Genomic DNA, 26,088 nt, shown 5'->3' with positions numbered 1-26,088 from the left:
AAAGTGTTACAAGAAAACATCCCCTAAATAACACCTAGGAACGTGTCTATTCTCCCTGAGAGGCAAAGAGCCCGTCTCAAACAAGACCCCATTGCCAGGGCCATTCTGCCACTTGGGCAAAGAGGGATGCTCCCCCCTTCTAATATGAAGATGAAAATAAATCCTCTTTGCAAGGCAGCATACAGGCTGCTCAGTGGCAGAACAGCTCCTCCCCACGATGGGGCCACAGAGATGAGGGAGCTGAAACGCCTCTAACAACTGAACCTGGAAGCAGATCCCTACAACCCTCCAGACAGTGAAAGATGACTGCTGACCAGCAATGCAGCATGTAGCTCAGTGCCTACAGGGTATTAATTGAAGTATATTCCTGATGAGCAATGCCAGGCTGGTGAGAACTGCCTGTTGACAGAGCTTGCTCAGAGTGTAGCACAATAACAACAACTATAAATTATATTCTCGTGGGGCTGCAGGGGGTGGAAGAAGGATGAAAAGGTCACAGTGAAAGATATCCTTTCCCTTGAAAGGAAGAGATTGAGAGGCACAGCCAGCAGTGCTGTTTGTGGCCCTGTTCCTGACCAGCACAGGCCTTTGTAACCCCCCAGAGCAGCCCCCCACACTCTGAACAACCTCCCTCCACCACCAGCAGAAAGAAAAGTGTTTCACTAACCTCGAATCTAGGGGTGACAGAAGAGGGCACAGGGGACATGCAGACACAACACACAGCCTTGCTGCTGCTTCTCCTGAACAGGACAAACTCTTCCCTGCCTGCACGAGCCACTGCTGCACTCCAGACACACAGGTGCTGCTGTGCATTTTACTCTCGTATGCTGCTGGAAGAAAGGCAAGACTCTAACTTTAGTTTGACTATACTAAGTGAGGAAACTGCTCAAGGGGACACCAGGATTGCTTCTTTTGTTCATCTCTGCAATAATTCTCTACAGCTTTTTGGCCACCTGGACAGTTTACTGAAACTCTTCAGCCTCTCTCTCCTTGCATATAAGTCATGGGAGGAAGAGATTTTGGAAACAGCCAAATGTGAGATGCAAACAGGCTGGGTCTGAGAGCTCATCAGCTCTTTAAATATTGCTCTGGAGCTCCTGCAGTTTCCTACTCCTGCTGAAAAACACCCCAATATTGCAGAACACATTTATTCAGCCAGACCCACAGTGCCATGGCCAGGCAGCCATCAGTTTAGCTGTTGCTTGTGAAACATAGCAAGGGTTGTTGAGCAAGGCAACAAGGAAGTCCCACGCTACTGCTTGCAGCAATACCTCTTTGCCTTGTGTATGCAAGGCTTCAAAAGGTCAACACCCCAGAGCAGGTCTGATCTCATTTACAGTTTTCTTTCAGTTTTTTATTGGGAAGGGTCCTCCCAGTTCACCAGCAGGCATAGGGGAACAGAGGGTACTGGCTCCACTCTGCCATGGTCCCATGGGCATGTCCCGGAGCCCCCTGTGTATTGTACTCTGTGGAGAAGGCCGAGTAGCTCATTGCCCTGTACTGGCTGTGGGAAGGCACCATCCACTGGCCAAGGCCTTGCTCGGTGCCATAGGGACTGTACATGGGTGCTCGGGCCCCGGGTTTCCCGACAGAGTCTAGAGCCATGTTCACCACTCCTGTGTAGTCCTGGGGAGGAGGCAGAGGCGGGGGGAGAGGAGGCAGGTTGGTGAAGCCCTCTGGGAGCTGTTTGGAGTCGTGCTCAGGCACTGTGGAGAGATCCAAGGCATGGCACCTTGCCCGGAAGTCGTTCAAGGTTGTGGCATCGCGGGTGGGAAGCTGCTGGCTGTCCCCAGCTTCATGGAACCTGAGCCCCAAGGGCAGAGAGAAGACTGAGTCAAACCTACCGCAGTGGGAAACCACTGAAAACCCACACAGATCCCCTGGGGAAAGGCAGGGCAAGATTTTAGCACGCCTTTTTCCCCTTGCTTACTGCTTCATCTCACTGGTGGTATGGATTTTAGTCCAAGCCTTGATGTCACTTACACAGAAAACCTTAATGCCAGAGGAGGTAAGCCCAGAGTAGGTGAGTTCTGGCTCAGTTCTAGTCTGGGCTCACTATAGCTCATGCCTGAATTTGCAACAATAAGGAGGAGGGAAAAATCACTGGAGTCCTGCCACTCCTCCAACACACTTCCTCCAAAGGACAGGCAAGCTCTGCAGTACAGAGCTGGCTGGGAGAGCATTTCAGGACAAGGAAATAAAACGCATTACAAAGACATGAGTATGCCCAGAATCAGTGGGTTTGAAGTAACACAAAAAGGCTCTGTTGTGGAGCTATCTCCATGCTAATTAAGCACCTATCACCCAGGTATGCTGCCCAACAGAAAGACATGCTTCCCCACTCCCACTGGGTGTTTTTCTTAGGGAATACTCAGTAGAAAAGGAGGAATCCCATCAGTTGAAGTGAGGCTTTGGACATGAGCACCAGGAGGTGGGACTCACCGATATGTCTGGTAGGATGGCGTAGGCACTTGCTGCTCTCTGGCCAGACCCTCCCTCTGGTCAGCGGGCACTGGGGATGCTGCAGGAAAGGCATGGCTGCTGTTCTGCTCTGAAACCCAGAAGGGGTATCCACTGCTGACCACCACGGGGTTACTCTCTTCCTTCACATCTACATTCTCATCTTTCTCAAAATCTGACTCACAGCGGGGAAAAGAAAGAATGGAAAAAAAAATGAGAAGGGGGAAGAGAAAGCCAGAGCTCACAGTGGTTTACTGGCAGCTGCACTGATCGCAGGATGGTGGAAGAAAATGCACTAATTCCTCTTCTGCAGTCATACTGTCTTAAAGTGATTGTCCTAGCACTTTCCAGCTTCCTTCTTTCCTTACACTGTATTCAGTCCTGCTCTGTCCTCTCTCCTTGGTTATGCTACTGCAAGCAGCACTGTGAACTAGAGCAAGGAACGATCAAGCCTAAAAGCAAACTAACAAACAGTCAAGTTGGGGTTTGTTGGTTTTTGCTTTGGTTGGTTTTGGGTTTTGGTTTCATTTTGTTTTTTGGTTTTTTTTTAACAGTATCAGTTCCCACATCTGCATCCCAGCCCAGCTGCACAAACACTGCACTGCACTGCTGGCACACTGAGGAGAACCAAGAAAGCGATGGGTGACACTGCAATCTCACGTCACTATTGAAATGTTATGAAAGCACAGCCTACTATCATACATGGTTACAAAGCAGAGCCAGGCTGAGAGAGCTGATGAGTCGTCAGTAATGACAAGTGACTTGTGAGAAGTCTCCTGTGGATCAGCCCCAGAATAAGAGTCAGAGGCTCAAAGCCATACACAGCACTCTTTAGGGAGGACTCCACACAGGCCACTCTCCCCACAGAGGGGGCTATGTTGCTATTTCTTTTCCTTCCTGCAGCCCAGGCACTGCTGGAAATCATTCTCTGGGTTTGTTGTGATCAATATTACCACGTTCCTCTGCACCAGACTCCTTTTCCTCAGGTAGCTTCCTCTTCTGGCCCTTGGCTGGACTAGGCTTCTGGCATTTGGCTCGTCCTTCCCTGGAAAGAAACAAGACATGGGGGTAGCTTGTATGAAAGCTGTTTGCCTAGACAAATATGTGAGGGATGCTGGACAAGCCCTGGAAGACAAAAATGGGATGAACCTCTCTGACTCTGTGTATTACACCTCTCCTAGCAAAGTACCCTGACAGGCCCATAGGGAATACACTTACCATAGTGGAATTACAGGGTTAGCCATGCTGCCTGCCATCAGTGTATGAGAGCCCTCACCCTGCAGAATTCTGGGGATACACTGGTGAAGGAGCTCCCTGCTTCATGTTTGTACAAAAGGCACAATCAACATGGAAAATCAGCACCAGAGGTTTTGGCACTGTTTGGAAGTATAGTCCGATGCTGGATATACATGCTATACACATAGGTACACGTAAAGTAGGGTGGGTCTTCTGCTTGAAAGCAGCTTTTTCCTAACTGTAAAATGAGTCTAAGCTTAGTCAGAAATGATCCTATTAGAGGAGGAAAAAACTCCATGACATTTTCAAAATTTAAGTAAAAAAGACTCAGTTTTGGCCTTTTTCACCAGGAAATGAGATATTTTTCAGGCATAAAGTAATACAAACCAGAACCTAAGATATTTTTGTAACATTTTCTGCTTGGAAAAAAAACAGTTTTTTCCTTCTCTATTGCCAATCTATGGTTGCATTTAAGCTTTTTTTTTTCTCATCCACTGGCTGCCCTCAGACAAGACAGAAGATCTCACTGATACTGGTACCCATTTTCCCTCTTACAGAGAAAAGCTCCTGTTGGAAGAGACACTTTTCCACACATATGGAAAGATGAGGGACCTCCAAATATCAGAATCAAGCTGATCTTAAACAGACTTAGTGATCTGTTGGGGACTCCTGTTATCACTGCCATTCACATGTCAGACTCCAGCCTCGCTCCAATTTGCAAGGGAATGCAGGTCTCATATATTTGTCACACCTCCCACATTTCTGTAGGAAATCCTGCATCTTCTCCCACACCCTAAGTCTCTTGGGAGGAGGCTGCACAGGAGGACATCGTTCCCAGATACAGGCAAGCGCAGTGTGCACAACCCAGCAGGCTCTGCAGAGATAGGTGATCTAGTTTGCTCAAAGGTCTTGGGTAAAATTCACGAATGAAGACCGGTTATAAAGAAGAAAAAACAGTTTACCTTCGTGTGTTCTTCCCATGCTCACGGAAACCTTTAGCAAATGGGTTGTTGTCAATCTTGAGCTTTGTAATCTTAAAATAAAAGGAACAAGATTCGGTTTCATGGTGACTGGTTGGGTTATTTACTGTTTTTCAAGACCTTTACATCATTATCTGTCACAAGAGCTTGTCTGAGGGCCCTTGCCACAGTACCTGAGCTCTCCCAGCAGCTCCCATTATTTGTTAGGAACTGAGATACAGAGACAAATGACTTTTTGCCAGGCTGGCAGGAATTTGGGTGGGATTCACCTGACTAGAGAAATGTATAGGGTGAGTATCTGTATCTGGACTTTTGCCCATACTTTTTATTTCATTTAGAGTTCTGTTACTCCCTGACAGCACACTTAATACTTAATTAAGGTGCATGATTCATCTCATCACAGAATAGATGTTTTCCACAGGAACCATAATGTGCCTGTTTCTTCCCACTGTCCATTGTAGCCACCCAGGGTGAGTAGCTTGGAAAGAGACACCTCCCCTCTACAAGATTTCTAAGGATAGTATTTAGCAACTTGGCCAAAAGCAGTACTTGCACACTGTACCTGCTCATTCTGGTAGGCAGTAACAGAAGTGAAGACAGTCTCAGGGAAGCTGAAGACCTGGAAGATGCTCCAGCGGACACTGAAGAGGTCATCTGCCTGCACAATGTGGAAGCGAGGCTTGTAACGGTGCATGGAATGCAGGATGATCTGGAGACACAGGAGAAAGTTTCCATGTGCAATCACTGTCAACACACTGCGCAAAGTCTTCTGTGGGGGCTCCCAAGACATTCATTTCAAACCAGGGATGCCTGCCTGTGATTAGTGTCTCTACCATGCCTTTACAGCACAGTAACAGTACAGACTAAAGCCTTCCCTAACAGGTAGTTATGAGGGCACAAAGGCACTTGAATATATTTAGATTTCCACATGATCTAATTTCTCACAAATCTCACTTATGCCCTGTAACATCCATCTGTAATGAATTCCAAGACAGCATAACACACAGCCCAGCTACAACCTACGTGCCCATGTTGATCCAGAGTGTTGTTGGTGAGCTTCAGTTTTTGGAAGGAGACAGGTTCTTTCATCCAGTGGCTGCCAGGAGCTGGGGAATCTGGATGGACGTAGGTGCGACAAGGGAGCTGGGGCTCTGCTTTTCCAGCAACTTCCCACTGATCTTTATTCCACTGTGAAGGAAAAAACAGAAATCTAGAGCTTGAAACAAAAACCTACTTTCATTACAGGGAAACCCCAGCAACTTTGCTTCACTGTCACTTTAGTGGCCTCCTCTGAAGCACAAGTAGCAGATTCTCTTTTAAGAACTATGATCCTGTTAACAAAAGAGCTCCCATTTTAGGCCTCATTCTTCCTCCCTTTGTCCCAGCAGCTGCCAGAGAAGTCTGATATTAATCATGATTAAAATTGTACCACTTAGAGTGAAAATCAGTTACCTTTCCAGCTGCTCCCCCAGCAAAACTGACAAACAAACTCAAGAGAGGGATAAGATCCACCAATTACTTCTGCACTTTGTTCAAAGACAATTTATGTATCAGCCTGCCCAGTGAAGCATAAAGATTAATCTACTTCTAACAAAGATGGAAGGACAGCATAAATTCTATTATTCAAAGCACTCACCTTGTACCTGAAGTTGTCCATTGGCACAAAATCTACCAGCATGAGGTACTTGGCATAAGGGATTAAGCCAGAGACTTTGATTTTGCATTGTGGAAACATTCGTCTGAAGGAGAAATGAAATGAACAGTATAAGGATTTCTCTATAAAGTGGCTACTGTCTCATGATCAAGAAGCATGTCATGTTTACTCACTACTGTGCAAAGTTCTGGTAGCCATAATTCTACAGGCCACCTACTGAACATTTTTCTATCTAGTCCTATGGGTTTAGGTAGAATAGGCACTAACAGGGCAGCAGTCACTGAAGGCCTGACACTGTCGCTGCTTTTGTTCTTCTGATTCCTATAACACAACAGTGGGAAACTTAAAAGAAAATATTGGGAATTTGCACCTAGTTCCGAGCCTTCTGCAGCTATCAGACCTGGAGGATAGATTAGAGCATTTTCTAGCATGGGTAGAAAACGTGCTCTCATATAAGAGCACATCTAGCTTTCTGTTCCAGTACTCCCTGCCACCACTTTCATCTTCTGACTCTGCAAAAAAGCTTTGACACCTACCTTCCTATCCAAAGGGATTATTTTAGCTCACAGCAGCTTTGACATACTACATTACAATCTCACAACTTCGTATTCTTTCACTGCAAGCTCCACAATGCATGACTCATTTGAATTTCAGACGAGTCTGCACGCACAGATCATTACTATTCTACACCATGTTCTTGTCTGCAAATGCAGCCTCAAACGCAGGTATTTACTGCCCAACTCCTGCTGCCTGTGACTGAGGCAAAAGAAGCCCAGGGCACCATCCTGAGCAACCGTCTAGGGACAGGAAGAACATCAGTGTTAAGTGGCGAGATAAGAGTACAGTTTTCTCAGCACATCAGCCACACAGGGACCTTTTGCACTTCACAGTTTGGACTTCTATGACATCCTTGAAAGCACAAATCCTCTGTCAGGGCCAGGGAGATGTGCACGGTTAGCTACAAAACTAGTCAAAGGGCTACCATTCCAAACATGAGATTTTGACAACAGCCTGCAGAGCTGTGGTGTGGACAGGTGTCCTGCTCCCCTCACCTGCCCGATTTGGTGATGATCATCTCAGTTCCTATCTGATGAAACTTCATCCAGAGATCCATGTCCTCAAGGGTGACCACAATGGAGCTCTGTGGGTAGTGCTCCAGGCTGGGGGAAGGAAGGGCCTCACATGGCACTTTCATGTCTACCAAGAGAGGGAGAAAACAGTAACTTCAGATGGGCAGGAGGAAAGATGACACGAAACAGCTTCTGCTCAGGGCCAGGGCCCTGAGACACAACACCCACATCAGCCCTCCCAGTATCCCCCAGTGCCAGCTCCCTGAATTTCACACACTGTTGTAAGATGGGGTCTGTGCATTTGTCCATCACTCTTCCTGTCTGCCCGCAGTACATCTCAGCCCCAAACTACTGTGCAGTGCACCACACTGGTTCAGCTCAGGGAGCTGAATGCCATGATTTTACCCATGAAGATTCCAGGTGCTGCAAAGAAGTAGAGAGCCTGCACCACAACGAACCTCTTACAGAAAAGCCATTATGTTTTATCTAAGCTTTTTTGTTATTTAGCAGGCTCAGAAGGCAAAAAGGCTTCTCCAGCAGGTTTGGGTTTAGCTGATAAATTATTTTGTAAAGATTTATGTGTTGCACAAACTCAACCTGACTTTACTTTGTTCCAAAACTCACACTGACAGGCAGCCATAATCCACTTTCATTCCTGATCAGGGCTCCACAAAACACTTTACCAAGAGAACAGAACGAATGATGAAAGGATTGAAGATTTTAAGTGTACCGGTGGGTAATGGGAGAAAATGACAGGTAGGTGGTAGCAGAGGTGAAAAATCTCTCCAGAGGACAAAGAAGGGAGAGACAGGAGACCGGCATCTAAGTGAGGGCAAGGAGAGAGGGAGGTGACAGAGCCAGACCATGGAACATTCTGAAAAGAGGAAGGCTGGTCTGAGCTGGACTTGGAGATGGAGACCACTGAGGAGCCTGTGACAGTGGTGGAAGGTGCCTCTTCAGTAACACATCACGGCACTTCAGAAGTGCTGCCTGCAATATGCCTGCACTTTCTATTTCAGGCAGAGGACTATGATCCTTGGAAAGAGGAAGGGAAACTATTCTGGAGGAACATTTTGGTGCTGGTGGCACCTACCACCTCTGTAAAGCTGTTCGGATCTAAAACCTCCTACAGCCATTCTTAACTGTATTGTAACACACACAAGACTGCTGCTGCCACGGTTTAATTTTAGGTGAAAACATGACCTGGTATAGCCACTGATGGTTTGATTTCATACCCAGCAGGGCTTCACAAACACTGCCCTGCGGTCCCAGCCACGTACTGATAAGCCTGCTGGACACAGGGACGCTCAGAGCAGCAGTGCTGTGCTCACTGCAGTGCCAGCAGGCCACTTATGCTGGGTGAGGTGTTAAAAGCCGTGCACCGCTATTTGTGTAAAAGAGAGACACTTTTCTGCCTCTCAGCCTGACGAGATCTTATTCAGGACATAACAGAAATAAGGGAATTTTCACCTTGTTACAGCTTTTCTGAGCAACATCTTCAAAAGAACAAGCATGAAAAGTAGACAACTCTTTCCAGAGAAATCAGCTTTTGTTCAGGAAGCAGTATCTTTCCACAAAAACAACCCAGTGTGAGTCTAAGGGGTTCTTTCAGAAGTAAAAAAAAAGTATTTAAGAAGTTAAAAAAAAAACCAACAAAACCATTTAAATGTAATTTTGTCAGTTTGTAAAGGTCTTTAGGCATTTAAAAAAATATATCCTCTACCCTTTTTTCTGCTTTGATCCAACATTAATGAACTGGCTAAGAAGTGACACCTAGTTTGCTCACCAAGATTAGCTTGTTAACATCTTCTTACTAAAGCTTCCCCCATATCCTCTTGCAAAGACATGAAAGCTGCCATGAGACGATGCATTCAGTAGCTCAATGCAGCACATGTATCAAAAGGAGTTACAATAAAATTGGGCTGATTTCCCACAGGAGTCATCCAGTCACAGATACATGCAAACAGATTTTGCTTAGCTAGACAGATGCTCGCTCCTTCCCCAGATGAATTGCAGCATTAAGTTTTTGTAAGCAAATTCCAGTGCCATTAAATGAGTCCTTATTGAGGGGAGACTTTCGATGAACTCAAGGGGAATTGAAGTGAAAGGAGTTCAATACTGAATAAAAAATCAAAAGGCAGATGTTATAATCTGTTTTTTTTTTTACCAGAATGAATCCACAATTCACCTGTATGAGTGAAATACTACAGCAGGCAGGGCAAAAGAGCTGCGCGTACAATAAACACTGCAACAAAGATCCTGAAATGCAGTTAATGTCTTCTGCCCTTCAGGTTTTGTGTGCAGTCTGAGGCTGAAAAACAGGACATTAACAGTTTGCATGGAATCTGGACCCCAGCAGTGGTGTGAGCTTGCTAATGGATCCACACAGCTGGCTACACACTCATGTGCAATTGGCTTCAGCAGGATTCTGCACCGACAGATCCATTTGTAGGATCCACTCTGGATTTTCTTTGCACAGCCAGAGGCTGGCTTGCAAGGCACTTCAAATTCACTCCTACTTTGTGCCTATGTAACTAATGGCAAGACTCACACACACATCTCCCCCACAATGATGCCTGTATGTTGGAATTACAGCAAAAAAGGTTTGTGGCAGGGTGTCCAAGCACTGAACTGAACTTGTTAAAGCTGTACTTTTATTGTTTCCTCTTCTCTGTAACTCAGCTTTTATTTTAAGTACTATTTGAAAGAGATTTAAATATTTTGCAAGAATTTCAGATCTATTTTAAAAGCATTATTATTATAATTGTGGTGTCACTGCATGTGGCACACTTTAAAACATATTCCTTATGCCAAGATGAGGTTGAAAAAGAAGACTGCTGCTGTAACAAAGACACTGAAAATTAAGTGATCTTTAATGTCTTCCATGCTTAATTTTAAGTCCTTATGCAAATATGAGCAGCTTGTCCTTCAGTTTCTGCATCTAGGCTGTGCATATCTCTTTCCTGTCTTGGAGGTGAAAAGAAAAAGAAATGAGAGACAATTTGGTAATGCTTGCAGGGGGAATAAGATCTTTGGATAGGAGATGCTGGAGTATAATCCACTCACCTAAAGCAGCCCCTCAGTTAATTGTCAATAACTGGGACAATGTTACATCAGAAAATTTGTTGCAGCCTACCAAAACTATATGGGTTGGGGTTTGCAATAGTGGGAAAACTCCAACAAGGCAAAAGGTATGCTGCTTACCTTCACTAAAACCAGTTATTATTACATTTGTTGCTGTTATCTTCTGAGTGAGGAAGTCACTGACAGCTATGCAGTGTCCACAGGGAAGAACTGCACATCAATATATAAAGCTAGCTGAGAAACTAATCTCGCCAACAACCAAAAAAACACGCCATGTTCTCTCATCTTATAAATAAAGACACCCCAACCCTCTGGAGGGAACCTCATTTCTCAGAAAGCATTTTGGCAGTAACCAAAGTATGGTGCTTCTACGAATACAATAGTTTCGCCTCTCAAATGCACCCAGTCATCACCTTGAATATTTCTGCCTTATGGGGTCTTACACCAGAAACAACTCAGTAAGAAAATGAGGAGACTTCTGCGATAGTTGCAATCTTTAACAGGGTAAAATACCATAATACAGTTTATATTTTTCGTTGTTGCTTATTTGCTTTTCAACTCAAAATTCTTTTGAAGTGGCAGGAATCATTAGGAATCGGATCAACACAGTGTGGACTGCTTTATAAAAACCCAAAACAACAGTAACGATGGAAATTATCTGATGCGTTTTGCTTAGGACTGACACAATATCTTGCAGATGTAGAGAAATGAAGTTGGGAACAGCCAGCCAACTCTAACATACGCATACAATCTAGGTTTTCCAATGCCTATCCGTTACTGCATCCAGTCTGATCATGCCACACACAGAAGAGGTTAACAGCATGTTATGAAATGGACTGACGAAGAAAAACATAAAGAAAACCCTAAGGAAATCGGGAAAATCCTGTGTTTGGGCATGAACCTGGCAGAGGGGGGGTATGCCTGCTTTCAAAGCGCAGAGAAAAAACAAAAGAAAAAGCAAATAGTTTGCATCAGAACCATTACTTGCACTATAACAAGTATTTCCAAACCTTCTGTGGCCTTCAACTTGAAGGAACTCAAAGTACTTTGCAGACAACATACAGGTAACACCTCTAACCTTCAGTGAACAATCACTGTGACACAGACAACTGAGTTTTGGGCACAACTGTGAGTAAACCTTCCCTACCTTCTGAAAGGTCTTTCAAAGCTCACAAATAACTCTCAAACCCACAATTTCTCATCCATTCCTACCAAAACCACCCATTTTATAAATCCTCTCCAGCCACACACACTACTATAAATGCTGGTATTGCTTCAGGAGCACTTGTTCTCTCTCTAAAATGACTGTGCACACTTGGCGTAAGTCTAGGACCTTTCCACATAATAAGAAAAAGGAGGGAGTCCTTTACTTACCTGGTAAAGCTTGCATTTTGCCATGTACTGTGGAGTCTAGGAGCTTGCACGGCCAGGAGAGACAGCAAAGTTCTTACAAGGGGTGCCAAAATAGTCCAGTTCAAAAGCAGGTCTGACTTCCTGAAATAAGCAAAAGCCCTTCCTTCTGAGATCCAGTGTCAAGAGTGACCAGGATGAGGATGGGACTCCAAGCACAGCTAGCCAAGGTGAGTTCCTGTTTTATGGAGGCTAATGAGCAGGGAGGAGCTTCTGGCCAGGGCTGTCCCCTTGCGATCCTTTGATGTCCAAAGGGACAAAGAGAGGAAGGATCTGCAGCAATGGCTGGGGCTAAGGGAAGAAAATCAAAGAGAATTAACATGGCTTTGACATACAGGAAACCCTACAGGGGAAATGCACTTTGATTTACTGCTAACGCACTTTTAAACAAATAGAGACAAGACCAAAACCATCAGTTGAAGACTTACCTACAAAATGAAAAAAAATCTATCCCTTAAGCAGCAAGCAGGAAAAAAATTCCTTCTGGCTAGTCCATGGATTTAATATAAATTTCATTGCCAAAGCACAGAATAACTCTTGATTTCTGGTATCAGAATCAGGACTGTATTGAGCTTGTTCCTTCCCAAGTGGGTGATTAAGTCTGTGGTAAAGTTTGCTCTCACAACTAGGATGCTGCAGCAACGCCTTCACTCACCAACAGATGCCTTCTCCACTAACACAAACACGTTTGATGATACAACATTACTTACCTACCCAGTCTGCATTCACAGCCCCTGACTGCACGGTTGATTTTCCTACTGCACTGTTTTCCTACAGCAGGGCACTGCACCACATCTGTTCTGAAGCTCAGGACTGAGGCTGCTCTATATGCAGTAACTTCTCAGCTCAGCCCTGCTAGAGTATCATTTTCCTGGCACCCAACTCCTCCGGCTGGCACCTTTCAGGGCTAATGCACGATTCGAAAGTCTCACAGTGGGCCAGGCACTGGTTTTAGGCCTTGTTCAAGGTGTTGCTCTTACTGAAGGAAGGCTGAGCAGAAACTGAAGGACTTGAACGTTTTCCCTTAATTAGTTTATTCTGTAAGTGTGACCATTAGCTTTTGTACTTATAAGTGCTTACAAGTGCTAAGAGACAGCAATCAAGTCTCCTGCTTCAGGGCACAAAACAGCCACTACACCTGGGTTAAGACCATGTTCTATGCATTCACATACAGAAATGGCTATACTAACATTTACAGGTGGGTGATGTTCAAAAGCTGGCAGTCAAAAGCAGGATATCAGTCTCAATGGGCCAGTGTTGGATCCTGCACAGCAAATTTAGGAGCTTGCTGTAAAGCTGCAGCTGATTCCCTCTAGTTTTGCTTCCAATAAACATTTTTTGCCAGTGACATGTAAAACATACTCTGAATTTATTTAGTCAGATCCTATACCCAAACAACATCCCTTTCGTTCTGTTTTTACTGCCTTTTGGTGCAGGCAATGCAAGGACGTGCAAAGAGAACAAAGGAGTTCAATCAGAAGAGGGACTGGCTCTCTTTCAGCAGTATGCTGAATTCCAGGCATCCCAGTACAAGCAGAGAGGGAAAAGCCAGTGCTTAGGATGACAAGGAAGAACACGTAAAAAAAAAATAGGTTAGAGATTTTCAGAAGTCCTGAGGAGGATTTTATAGCAGGAGATGGTCCATCGGCTCCTGGCACCTGTGAAGAACCACATCCACCCTCCCCGACATCCCTTTAAAACTACTGGGTAATACAGAAGACCACAGGCTCTTCTCTTTCAGCTAACTTAGGGTCATCCAGAGCTAAGGAGCCTCAGTACCACTGAGGAGAGAACTATCATGTGTTGGAAGAACATCAACTTATAGCTCAACTGGAGATAATTTATTACATTGTGGAAATGTAAATAGGAAAGGAAAAGGTGAGCTGAACACAGTATAAAGGTCAAATCTCCTCTGCTTGTACTTGCACTGCTACTACCAAACAAAAACAAAACAGGATGCAGAAATGCTTTTCTGCTCTGTCACAAAGGGAAAGCCAGCATCAAATCTGCCCCCCACCATGTCCTGCTTCTCTAATGCTAGTATTTTAATTTCAGAATGTCAAAAAGACAACCATGATCAGAATCTGAGAAGAAAAAATAGAACAAAAATTGGGTCAGATTCACGCTAGCAGCGATGGATCAACATCCCACACAGTTAGAAACTGCACAACAGCAGCAGCACTGGCAATTTCAGACTCTCCACCTGACAAGAGCGTGGGATGTGTATCATGACATACTGCTTCTTCCAGGAAGAGGTATGAGATGGTCTCCTGCTGCCACTTCATTTGCACACTGCCTATCAGCATGTCTAGAGAACACACATTTGCTACAAGTACTCAAATCCTTTTGGCTTTCCCCAGCTGATTGATGGGGAAGGTGGAGTCATTAATTACCCATGACCAGTTAACAACTAGCTTTCTCCCAGCCATTCCAGTTGCACTGGAAAGGTTTTAAAAGTGGGGACAAAAAAAAAAAGTGAATTTGTTACTACTACTGGAAAGCGTGGCTAACAGGAGCAATCCCCAGGAAATTAATCACTAAATTAATCACTAGCAAAGGGGGAATTTAGCACATTACTCTGTCCATGGAGTGCCCTCAGGCAGTTTGCCGGGAAGCCAGAGGTGAATGTGCTGGTGTCTAACAATTCACTGGCAAATTGGAGGCTGGGGGTGTGGAAAGGGATGGGAGAGATAGTGGATCTGACATGTGTAAGTCAGTGACATACACAGGTCTGCTCCAAGCTCATTTACAGCAGCAGGTAAAAATCCTGCTGTGCCTAGCTCTAACTGTAGGCTCTCCCCCTGTGCTGAAAGGGATGAAGTAGGGCAGCGCAGAAGGGAGGGGATGTGCGATGACAAAAGCAGAGGCCACGAAGTTTTGCTTTGCATCTCTTTGAGGAGGTGATTGGAAAGAAATATTCCCCTCTGGGTTTTGTAGTAAGGCAAATGTTTTCTGGCACTTTTCTCACCTTAAGGGAAGCTTTAACCCTTAACACTCAACGGGACCCTATAGGGTACTGATCTGTGCATATCCTCCTAGCTCTGGGTGATGATCTCACCATCTCTGGCTGGTGTCTGGGGCTCTCAGACCCAGAACAGATAACGCGTCAGCTTGCAGGAGGCTCAGGATCTGAGTCTGCAAGCGGCTGCGCAAGATGCCCCACCATCTCTGTCCAGCAGAAATTCCAGGACAATTCCAGGACATTCTGCCTGAGAGCAAGCTCAGGTGTGAGGCATGAAGCTATTGGGAGACTGCTGAAATGCAAGAATAGTCTTTGGAAAGAAACAGTCTTGGATTATTGCTCATGTATACCAGCACTTGGTGCAGTAGCCAGTAATCCAGCCCCTGCAGCTTCCCTCTGAGCACAGGGTTGTGAGGAAGCATTTCTGTGTCAGCTTTAATAAAACTATAATTAAGTGAAGCAGTGTTGTTCACCTGAGTTTGCAAAAGGAAGAGAAAGTAATGTGGAGAAGTGCAAACTGCACTGAAGATAAACTCCCCTCCAAACATGAGGATAGGCTTACTGCCATTTAAAAGTAACTCATTTAGCAGATTCCCACCTGGCACACATAGGCCACGGTCCCAGAGCATCCTAGCAACTCTTTATGAAGGATACTCTGCCATCTGCAACATGACAAATACTGAAAATGTGGAAAGACAGCATGTCATTAACAGACCAAAACAAAGTCGATAGCCCTACACTATAGCTACTTACTTTCATACTTAAAAACATGAAGCAACCTCAAACTCTCCATAAGGCTGCAGAATCCACCAACCTGCCCCTTAAATACAGTGTCAGCTTGCTGCAGAGTAAATGGGGCCTGATTACACACACAAGGCCATGGGGAAAAGCCATGTTTTCCAGAGAAAAGGCCTGATGAAACTATTGCTCCTAGGCCCATGTCAGCCTTGAAGCATGTGACTGCTTGTAAGTGACCAACATCTCACACAGAAGAAAAGGAAATCAAAGTGCAGCTCCTCAGACAGCATGGAGCTGACCAAGGGAGTGGAGTAGCTAAGCTCTGGCAGCATGGGCACAGCCTGAATTTGAGCAGCTTTATGAGTAAGTCTCTATGGGTGACTACAGGAATGATAAAAGCCTACAGAGTGTTTTGAGATCCTCTGAAGAAGCAGTAGTACATGCAATTTCCCATCATGCGATTGCATAAGGAACAGTTCCTACCCAGTTCCTTACAGCAGCTCACACAACACAGCATTTTCTTCTGATGGTGGGAAATGGCACCTTTTCCCTTCTCTTTATGGCTGGATTTGATAGCTTTTAATCTGGGAAAAGTTGTCTGGTGTCTTCAGGCATGTTCCATGTGCACTGCCGTGCAGATGTTCCTACCCTGGGAACACGCAGAAGGCAGACCTCAGTAGGGATGAAAACCCCATGCTGAGCCCCAAATTGTATCACCCTCAAATCTGCCCTGTGCTCTCAAAAAGCAAAAATCACATTTGGCAAAACAAAACGGTTGGAGAGGGCCTCTTGGTAGCAGCTCAATGCTAATTCACCACAGGATCCCTGGACCCAGGCACACTGTGCTGTGGGGACCAGCCACATGCCTCTGCCCACTCCAAGGAGCTGCATTTTGGCAGCGAGGGGTCTGTTCTGGAAGGGAATGTGTGAAAGTGGCTCATGTAAATGGAAAGTTGTACATTATGAGTTTAACACAAGGCTTTTCCTCTTGTGGATTGAAGTATCTGGCCACAAAGCCGTGCTCCTGAACTAAAGAGGACGCTCTTCTGTCTTCCCCTTTATCATATCCGCCTTCCCGCAGCCCTGCTGGAATATGCACCCTTCTCCCAGCAGTCAGTTAGCATTAGGACAAGAAGGGAAATACTTAGCAGCCACTTAACACTAAAGACTGAGTTTGGCCTCAAAGGCCACAGTCCAGAGTCAAATGCAAAATATTTCTGTCTAGAGCTCTTTCAAGTTTTCACAGACTCCTGATGTTAGGTGCACTGCTTTCCTGTCAGCTCATTGTGTTTCCCAGACAGGGCTCAGCACCGTCCCACTCAAATCCACAAAAAATACATACTGAAAGGACTTTACAGTAGCAAGAGCCACACAGCACAGGAAAGGGCCACCAAGCAGCACCGTGTAAGTAAGCTCTGCCTTTCCTCTCCTGCACGGGGAAGGCTCTCTTCCTCCCCGCACCTGGGGAGACAGCAACCCTGCCAGAACCCACCGTTCTCCAGCAGGAGCCATAAAGGACCTGCCTTAGAAAACAGGCAGCAAATAGCTCTGCTTTAACATCCATACAGAAGTACTTCGATATTTATACACATGTGCATACACTCATATGCAAATGTACGTGAACTGACATCATCAGTCACAGCCACCACTTTTCCCTGTAATCCCTAATCTGCCCAGATTTTTTACCTCCCCATTCTTCTTATACAGGCAAATTACTCATACTCATTCTTTGTTGCAGTCACAGGCCAGGGTACAAGCTCCAGGCAGGATCACAGACCCACGGCTCCCTCCCCCTACCCAGTGAAATGTTTATGGCCTGGCTCTTATGGCTGTAGAGGTGCTGAATGGCCTTTTCCCCCCTCCAAGTCTCAACTCCTGATGGGCAGCTACAGACCAACTTTTAGCCGGTTTGGTCCATAGTTGTGGATTTTATTGCCCAGTTTGTCTCTTCAACCCACATTTGTAAGCTCAAGAGTAGATTTTTCCCTGGGTAACACTCTGCAGCTCAAAGAACTCTTCTTGTTTTTATTACATCCTTAGTGATTAAAGGGATATTTAAACCTCACAATGCTCCCTGCTGTGAATATAAAAGCCCACCATCATTTTGGATAGATGTGTTTAGAAAAATAAATTAAAAATTAGCCCTACTACAGTGGACAAATGCTTCTAAGTTGTTAAGAACATCAAGCACTTGAATAATTTAAATAAATCAGTTGCAACTCCTTAAGAAACCAAGGGAGGACACACAGTTTCGAGGTATCTGAACAGTTATACAGGCAGTTCCACAGGGACTGAGGACAACAGAGGTATGCAATGACTGCATTATACTTAAAATACTGGATTTCATCTACTTAGGCACAAAAGACTTTGATTTCTTCTCCTCTCTCACCTAGTGGTCATTCACAGAATAGGTACCATTCTTAAAAACACAGTCTTGCTTTTGTGATGGCAAAACTGTTTTAAATGACTGGTACTTTACAACCTAAGCTATGCCTGCCAACCAAACGCAGATACAAACAACAATACAGTGTAAATTCAACAGAGATATTTAAATTCTGCTAAGGGTGCAGGGGAGTGTGCAGGAGGAAATCCAAGTCACATCTGAGAGCAAGCATTCCTTCTGAGCACAGCTTCGATGGTTATCAATAATGAAGTCACTGCTTTTGCCACCCTCTAATCCTGTAGTTAATGGTTTAAGCTTCTGCAGGGAGCTACTGCTGGGGTAGGATTCGGTGAGAGTTAAGTCTACGTGCAATGCAGGCCTGGACTCACCACCAGGGAGCTCACAGCACTCCTCACTGAGATCTTGCTTCACTGCTTGGTGCTGCTCAGTTTCTTCCTCTTAATACAAAGTAAAAAAACTAACCCAGCCAGATTATCACAGGGCACAAGGAACCCTCACACTTGTGCATTTACTACAACATACACCTGTGGCCCATCCTGAGCTCTCACTGACGCTTTTCTCACAATTAAGGCATTTAAAAAGGAGATTTCCTGTTTGGATTCTCTGTTGTCTACTATTATCTTAACTCACATTGCAGCCATTCCCTCAGACAGAGCATTTTCAGGAAACCCATAGGACCTAACTCATCTGTGTGACTTCTGTACTTCTGCCCAGTTGGGCTGAAATTGGGAGACTGGGTTAAAGATTTATTAGGAGAGAAAAACAGGCAGCAAGCTAAGATCAAGAAAGTCTTTAGATATATTTCACATATACTTGTTAAGGACTGCTTATGACAGGACAATTCAGCATTTAATTTTCCTGCCTCTTCACAATGTTCCTGACATATGAATTCTGGGTGATCAAGAGCTAACCTGAAGCAATCTCAAAAGAATAAAGGTTGAGAATACTCACCGTACTCTGGGGAATATCCCACTACAATGATCTGAGGTTTCAAAGGCTTCTACTGGACAAAGCTGTAGCAAAATTCTAGGGGGTTTTATTATGTCTAAAGTAAGAAAAATAATCAATTACACTAATTGTGTATGTATTCTAATTTAAATTAACTTAAACGGTCACCTTGGAATTGTGATAGGCTGTCATGGCCACAAAAATCTCTTCTAGAAATGTAAAGGCAGCTACAGTGCTCCAGGGTAAGGTGCACGCATCCATGCTGGTCAGCACCACATGGAACCTGGCTTGGTATTTGTGCACAAAGTGCAAAATTATCTGGGGCCAAAGACAACACAAGCAGTCAGGAGGACCAGACAATGCCATCAAACCTGCTTGCATCCCTGTAGGCACTTACGGCTTTAGAGAAGTTGCTAGTATTGTACTTCATTTTCAAGTAACTGCTCATGGACCAGAGGGAGCCTGCCTACCAGATGTAAAGAGCACTTGTGCTCTCCAGGACAGGGTAAAGAAGCTATGACAGCACTTTGGGAGGACTGGTTCAGATTATCAGAAACCTGAGGCAAAAATCTGAAATCTAAACCCATTCATGGTCCCCCATTCTGTCTTTCTGACTTGTCTTTTATTTCCTCTCCAGGATGGAACTACTCCTTTTCCTCCCCTCACATCTTATTGCCAAGGAGTTGTTCAATTGCTGACTTCTGTGGTTCCTTGCCCCCACCTCTAGGTTTATGAGAATAATTTAATCTTTTCTTTTGAAAACAGTAACGTTCAGCCATATCCACCTATAAAAAACCATGGCAATACTAAAGAGGGCACAATACAGAGATAGTTCAGATGATTTTCTGCAGTAAGTGTGATGCTTTTGTTTTCAACAAGGAAACAAAAGCAGCCAAATATAACCACAGGATGCATATGGAAAAATAGCATATAGTTAAGCAGGAAAGTGGCAGGGCTTCTTTGTTAGCCTGCTATAAAACAAACTGGTAAAACTACATGTAATTCTTATCACCTCATTATCAAAGCTACTGGGGAACTGGAGGGAGACTGGATGAATTGAACATCAGAAAAGATTAGAAGAGTTGTTAAATAAAGCTTTCTTGACTGATGGTTCTGTGCACAAAGAAGAAATGAACATGTCTGCAGGGTGTAAACATACACATGACAGAGGAATTAATATGCTACAAAAGGATATAATTATCTTCATTAGTAGGGATGAAAATGAGATAGAAGCAATTTGAGAATCCAGAAAAAAAAAGTACCAGCTGTGCAATGGCAGACAGTTCACAGAAGTAACAGGCAAAACCCTTATTGTATTAGACTTTTAAATGATTTCTGCACAAACCAGTGGTATTGCAGAGAACAATCTTGCCTTCACATGAGCAGCAAAGAAGGGTCTGAGATACCTGCTTATCTCTTATTCCTATGATTCTTCAAACAGATACTAAATGAATTCTAGGACCACAAAGAAAAATGTATGTTCTACGGGCATATGAACAGACTGCTTCCCAGGGCAATGTAACCAGGGCTTACTTATACACTGTGGATTACAGCACTACACATTCAATACAGATTCAAAAAGAGGAAAATGTCCAGGCTCCTCTTAAATGATCATACTGCTTCAGAGCTTTATTGGTGATCTTAATTATCTGTAAGGAGACTGTTTCTCTCTTCAGTGACTCCTAAGAGCTGGAGAATCTGGATGAAGTGTCTGGGGAAAAGGGGATGAGCCTTTGCAACAGTTTCTCGCTTGTAGTGGGCATTGTCTAAGATATGATGTTCATCAGCACTGGGGAGGTAGAGTAAAGGTCCAGGCCTGAAGCTATAGCTGCAAGGAGGGAACGTGTCTGCACAGCAGGGGAGAGCAGAACTGAGCGTTGTTACTTCAGGGTTGGTACTAGAACTTACCTAGTGCTTCCAGGAGAAGCAAAAAAGTGCAGCTGCCAATGGAACATGCTGGACATGAACACAGCACACAGTTTTCCCCTCTACCCACTCTCTTCATCCTCATTTGTTTCTTGAAACAGTAGCTCTGCTGCTCCTCTAAGATTATTTGCTTAACCAGTCCATCAATACATTTCAAAGCTGCCCAAGTTTGCTCCAGAGCTGAAACACTCATCCCAAAAGGAGTCAGAGTGGAAATCAAGTGAAACATGAAAAGAAAGAATCTTTCATGCTCAAGTTTGAACCTCAATAACCCTTAGTAGTGGTTATGCCTGCCTTTTGTTCAGCATCTTGATGATGGAGAGCTAGTCTAATAACAGGAAATAAACTAGAGCAATCATGCTAGATTTTCCCCACAAGATTACCTGCTAAATGCTTAGATCTCATAGCATATATGCAACTACTTTACTACAGTCTGAGGTGATAAAATTATGAGCATATTAGGTGACTCAGAAGATGGACCACTTTCTCCTACCTGCCACTGTCACTGGTGTCCCCTGCTGTTGGCCAAAGCTGCAGCCGTCACAAGGCTGGGGACCGTTTTGGCACTAGAACTGTGAGCCATCTGCAGACAAGTTTCCTGAAGAACCCTAGAGCAGAAATGCAGAAGGGCTCCATAACTCCTGTTCTTCTGAAGAGCTGTCTATTACTGGTTCAGGAGATCCTCTGTTCTTCCAAAAGATCAAAAAAAGAAATGGGTATGTGGGGGAAAAGTGTCTGTAAAAATGAGGGTAGAAAGAAAGAAGGGAGAAAATGAAAGATGGGGGGCATGCTTTTGCCATTGGTATCTTTTTTGCTGGGCTCAGGGGCCTGACATCAGCTTTTGTACCCAGCTGAGGATCTACAAAAATAAAATCCTGCATTTCTACACATCATAAATCACAAAAGACTCCTAAGTGAGGTGTGAGTGTGACTGCAACCTGAATGTTGCTGAGCCTGGCAGAGCATTCCTCTTCCCCACTCCTAGGCCTAGGCAAGAGTCATGGGAAAGGTGACAAGTTATTGAGCCACTGGGTTTCATTTTCCAAAAAAAGCCTTTTAGTGACAATGAAAATACACTAGAGCCATCAGCCACTGTGTATGGGCTGACAAAAGATTGATCCATGGATAAAAAGCAATTTCTCTTGCATTCTAAAGCACAAAGTTTAGTAGCTGTTTAGTAGCTGTTATCTTCTCTGTTTTCAGAGAGCTTCAAAGAGCTCTCAAGGGACTGAAAACGACTACAATGTACACAAACACTGCTCACTTAGTTTAACATATGCACAGTGTTCACAATTCACCAAGTCATCTTCCATGTCCTAACAATTCCTGTCATAGGCAGCTCCTCGCTCCTTCCATCACAACTTTCTTTTCTACCTCTTGTTACTCAAGAGTAGTGCAGAAACAGAACATTCCCTACACTGAAACATCTTTGAGGAATCCAACCCAGGGCTGTTCTGGGGATGGACAATACCTCCCTCTCTTTTGTTTCAGCCCTAATGTTCACGAAAGTGCCAAATTCAGCTCTGCAAACTGCATTTTTTTCCAGGTCTGGTAGAGGCAGTGGGTATGTCTAATGGATTCTGGAGAGGGATATGTCTGTCTTTGCCTGGTGAGGTCAAGCTTTAGATTGACTTCCCACCTTTCGAAACCTGTGTTATGGTCTCTGATTCATAGAAATGCAGCAAACCCACTGACCAGTTGATTAAAGGTGACTGGAGAGAAGCGAAATTCACATAATGGGGTATTTAGGAAGGGAACTCATCAGGTTCTGTTCTGGTTAAGCACTTTACTGCCTGAGTTTTTTCTTGCCTGAAGACAAATGAAAATATACTTGCAGAAATACAGGTTCTTTTCCCATTTGCAACCAGGAGAAGGAAGCTCATAATAAACAAAATCATTACTGTTACCTGCATGTCCTAACTGACCAGCTCTGGCTTCTGTAATGCAGCCATTGTCAGTGGTTTTGTGACACAAGAAATTATAGTTCCTATGCAACATCCACATCAGCTACTTGTCTCCTGCATTAGGTGAGACGGTGACAATGAGCCTAGAATGGAATTACCAGAGTTAAAAGTTTTCTGACTAGCCTGGTCTCACAACTTGTTTGCCAGCCTCGAAGTTAAAACTGAAACTTGCAGCTTACTAACATTGTACTCAGCAACATACTGAAGGTATTTAAGCCTCAGTCTATTTCTGTTCTCAGAGATGAAAGTTATGCTAATGGCTGAAGCTAGTATGGGAGGCAATTATTCTGGAGTTAACTCTGCTCAGGCTGAAGAACCCTGGGTTTCCTGAAGGCAGTTCTGTCCCAGCTTTTCCAGAAGGTCTTCTTCAGAAATGGAATTAGGTCCTCAAGAGAGATGTCATTTAAACGTATTTGCCAGTATGAGGCCATCTTAAATAAACCTTAGCGTACTTGGGCTCTCATTCCATGTTTAGCCAAACAATGTAATAGATTTTCTTTAGCAAATATGAATTCAGCAAAAAAAACAACCTTTTTTTTTTTTTTTCTCCCAACATCATCCTCCACCAGGCAAAATGGCAGATCTACATCAGTAGGAAATCTACATCAGTAAGGAAATACTCTCAAAACAACAGAACAGCAGTACCACAGCAGTAATGTCTTCTGCTTTGGAAATGTGTTACCTTGATGTTTATATAGCCACAGGAGACTATTCAACAATGGCAATGTGTTAATTCCATTGACATTATCGCTCAAATTCAGTCACAGGGGTTGGTGAATTCTCTTTTTACATGGCTCTTTCATCTAAAAGAGAATAAAGCAGGACATAATGGATGGTTAGTAACATATTGTTAAATGGTTACAAGACACAGGAAATTTCAACTAGGGAATAGGTAAAAACTGAAAAATACAAGTAAGTCCTGATTAGAAAAAAAGACTTTTTTTTTGCTGCACTGAATTATCCCAGTTTCTCAGCAATCAGAGCCAAGGGTTCTCCAAAAAAAACTAAGCATATTCTACACTTAACTGAGAAGTCAGTCTTCTCCAGAATTCTGCTCAAGGGAATCTCTGTGTTATTCATCATGACAAAAACTCAGGTGACTTTCTGTATTGCTCTTGTTCAACTCAACTATGGAATCTGTTCTGAGAGGTTATTATTATTCATTCACTCAGAATGAAAAAAATCCATGGTTTTAACTAAAATTGATCAGAAGGTAAAATGATAAACGATTTCCGATATATAAAAATCTCTGCTTCAAATTCAGTGGCCATTTGGGGTGGGGTGGGAGCTTGGACATGTAGCTTCCATTTTATGGGAACAGAAAATGGAAGATAAAGGGTAATTAAAAAACTTACCAGCTAGTGGGAAAGTTCTGATGCACAATTCAGTTCTTTTGACCAATAGATCAATGGTGTTATTAGGAAAGAGGTGTGGGAAGTGAATATTTACAAAGCCCAGATACAGAAGTCACCAAAACTGAACCAGCTTCTAGTCCATCATATTCAGTAACTATCATGAGTTCTGCTGCTACTATTCTGCAAACCACCAGGATTTCCTTGCTGGAACAGTATCAACCAGTGAGGATGGGGAAGAAAAGGTGTTAAAGAAAATGGTATTGCTAATACCCTGCCCCATTGTAAGGCGGGTATCGCCAAACAGAACTTCATTTTATGATCTCTCTTCCTGGAACTTAGGTGGGTAACACCAGTTGCTCCCTAAAGTTCATCTACATGTCCTAGCCATCATCACTTCAGGGAGAGTTAATTGGTGAATTTTGATTTCCTTAGTACTGCTCTCAAATTAACACAGCACGACTTTAAAACTATGGTCTGTTCCTGCTTTTTCTGATTGATTTGTTGTCAAAACCTCACATTACATTGTCATTTTATTTGTACACCCTATCGTACCCAAGCCTATTCTTCATAGTCACTCAGTTTCCCACAGATTTAATCTGGGCTGACCAGCAGAGATACTTCAACCTTTCTTTGGCCTTTCTCATTTTTCAGTGGTTAACTGTGAAATTTTGCATTTATGAGTACAAAGGAAGTTAAATGTATTTATTTTAAAGCACATGGTTTCAATGGAAATTTTAGTTGAAGAAAGACTTTAGGTCACTAGAGAAACTGTACACAGTGTAAGGCTAGGGTGAAATAGAGCTGATGATGCCCTTTGCTATCTTCACTGTCACCAGTAGTAGTGTTTTGTACTTATATTTAGGTACCTTGTTGAACCCGACATGTATTTTAGATGAAATATCATCCTTCTCATGTCCCCCTCTTCCCCAGCACAGTCTGCACTTGGGAATAACATTTCCCTATTTTCATATTCTTTACAGCTACTTGTCTTCACAGTACTAGGTAACGTGACAGTTGCTACACTGCGCTTTGTCACTACTGAAATGTGACCATACACACAAACCAGGCATTAGAATGGTAATGTAAGTATTTGAGTTTCATTGAAATGGCAAGAAGTTCAACTTATTAAGAAAGCAAATGCAAGGAGTGCATATAAGCACATTCTATTTACTCTTACATTTTAATTGAATTATCAATTGTCTCTAAAAGTGAACTTGTTCACTTATACATTAGCATTTCCAGAGAAGTCATCTGAATTATGTGCAGTTGTTAAAGGACCTTGTGTCTGCCCCTTAACAGCTGCCAATACACACGTCCAAGGAGCTCAGCGCGGGGAGTGTTCTGCTCCTGCAGATGAAGGGCTGCAATGCTCAGCCCAGGCTCAGCACCTGCCACCCCAGCAGAACAGGGACATCTTTGTGGCCGAGGTGGAGGCAGTGGAGGACATCAAGGAATTAAAACGACCCTGACACTGCACTGCTTTCCCATTTTCCTTCTCACATGGAGAAAACCTGCTTTGGAATGAAAAACTTCCAAAGAGAAGTACAGGCCTGGAAGAACTAGCTATTGTAGGAGAGTCTTTGCTCAGTTCATCTGAAGATTGACTTTAGAGACAACGAAAAGCACCAGGGTGCATGCAAGCATGTCCCTGTACATACACTAGTCTTATTCAGCTTCCAAAGAAAGACCTATGTCTGTCTTCTCACAACTAAAGTGTGAACAGACAGCTCTGCCTAGATGCTAATGCCTACTTCTAACTGCACAAGCAGATTCAGAGGCTTCTTTACACTAGCAAAGCAAGGGGATCAACGGACCCAGGTTATAAAGCAGAAACTCCTGCACTTCTTTTTGCAGCAGTAGTTTATGATGTGCAATCCCAAGCTGTTATGTTCAAGAA

General features: G+C 43.8%; 1 protein-coding gene across 4 annotated transcripts; it reads right to left on the bottom strand.

Moving 5' to 3' along the window:
• Positions 1-1,250: 1,250 nt before the first annotated feature.
• On the bottom strand, positions 1,251-24,763 carry LOC130600267 (T-box-containing protein TBX6L). Of its 4 annotated transcripts, XM_057411390.1 has the most exons (13): positions 24,308-24,763; positions 23,519-23,639; positions 22,780-22,919; positions 21,366-21,556; positions 11,859-12,185; positions 7,383-7,527; positions 6,313-6,415; positions 5,700-5,864; positions 5,239-5,385; positions 4,659-4,729; positions 3,414-3,505; positions 2,443-2,635; positions 1,251-1,804 (listed from the first exon to the last, which is right to left on the bottom strand). In XM_057411390.1, the coding sequence occupies exons 5-13, from the start codon at positions 11,872-11,874 to the stop codon at positions 1,378-1,380; spliced, it is 1,359 nt and encodes a 452-aa protein (XP_057267373.1). In that variant the 5' UTR covers positions 11,875-12,185; positions 21,366-21,556; positions 22,780-22,919; positions 23,519-23,639; positions 24,308-24,763; the 3' UTR covers positions 1,251-1,377. The 4 variants fall into 4 exon arrangements, with proteins under 4 accessions (XP_057267373.1, XP_057267375.1, XP_057267372.1 ...); XM_057411392.1 differs by lacking the exon at positions 24,308-24,763 and having other exon boundaries at positions 3,417-3,505; positions 23,519-23,848; XM_057411389.1 differs by lacking the exon at positions 24,308-24,763 and having other exon boundaries at positions 23,519-23,847.
• Between the last annotated feature and the right edge of the window lie 1,325 nt (positions 24,764-26,088).

Source organism: Pezoporus wallicus, unplaced genomic scaffold (genome assembly GCF_028554395.1).
Source record: "Pezoporus wallicus isolate ANWC-B61680 ecotype Strahan unplaced genomic scaffold, APGP_CSIRO_Pwel_v1 contig_6401, whole genome shotgun sequence".
NCBI lineage: Eukaryota > Metazoa > Chordata > Aves > Psittaciformes > Psittacidae > Pezoporus > Pezoporus wallicus.
Note: the sequence above shows the minus strand (reverse complement) of the source record. Positions and strands in the feature narration are given on the sequence as shown.

Coding starts and splice junctions, on each gene's coding strand:
- LOC130600267 (XM_057411390.1), bottom strand. Junction 4,730..5,238: donor CTGCCTACCAGAATGAGCAG/GTACAGTGTGCA, acceptor TTTTATTTTAAG/ATTACAAAGCTCAAGATTGA. Junction 2,636..3,413: donor GTCTGGTGCAGAGGAACGTG/GTAATATTGATC, acceptor GCTGTGAGTCAG/ATTTTGAGAAAGATGAGAAT.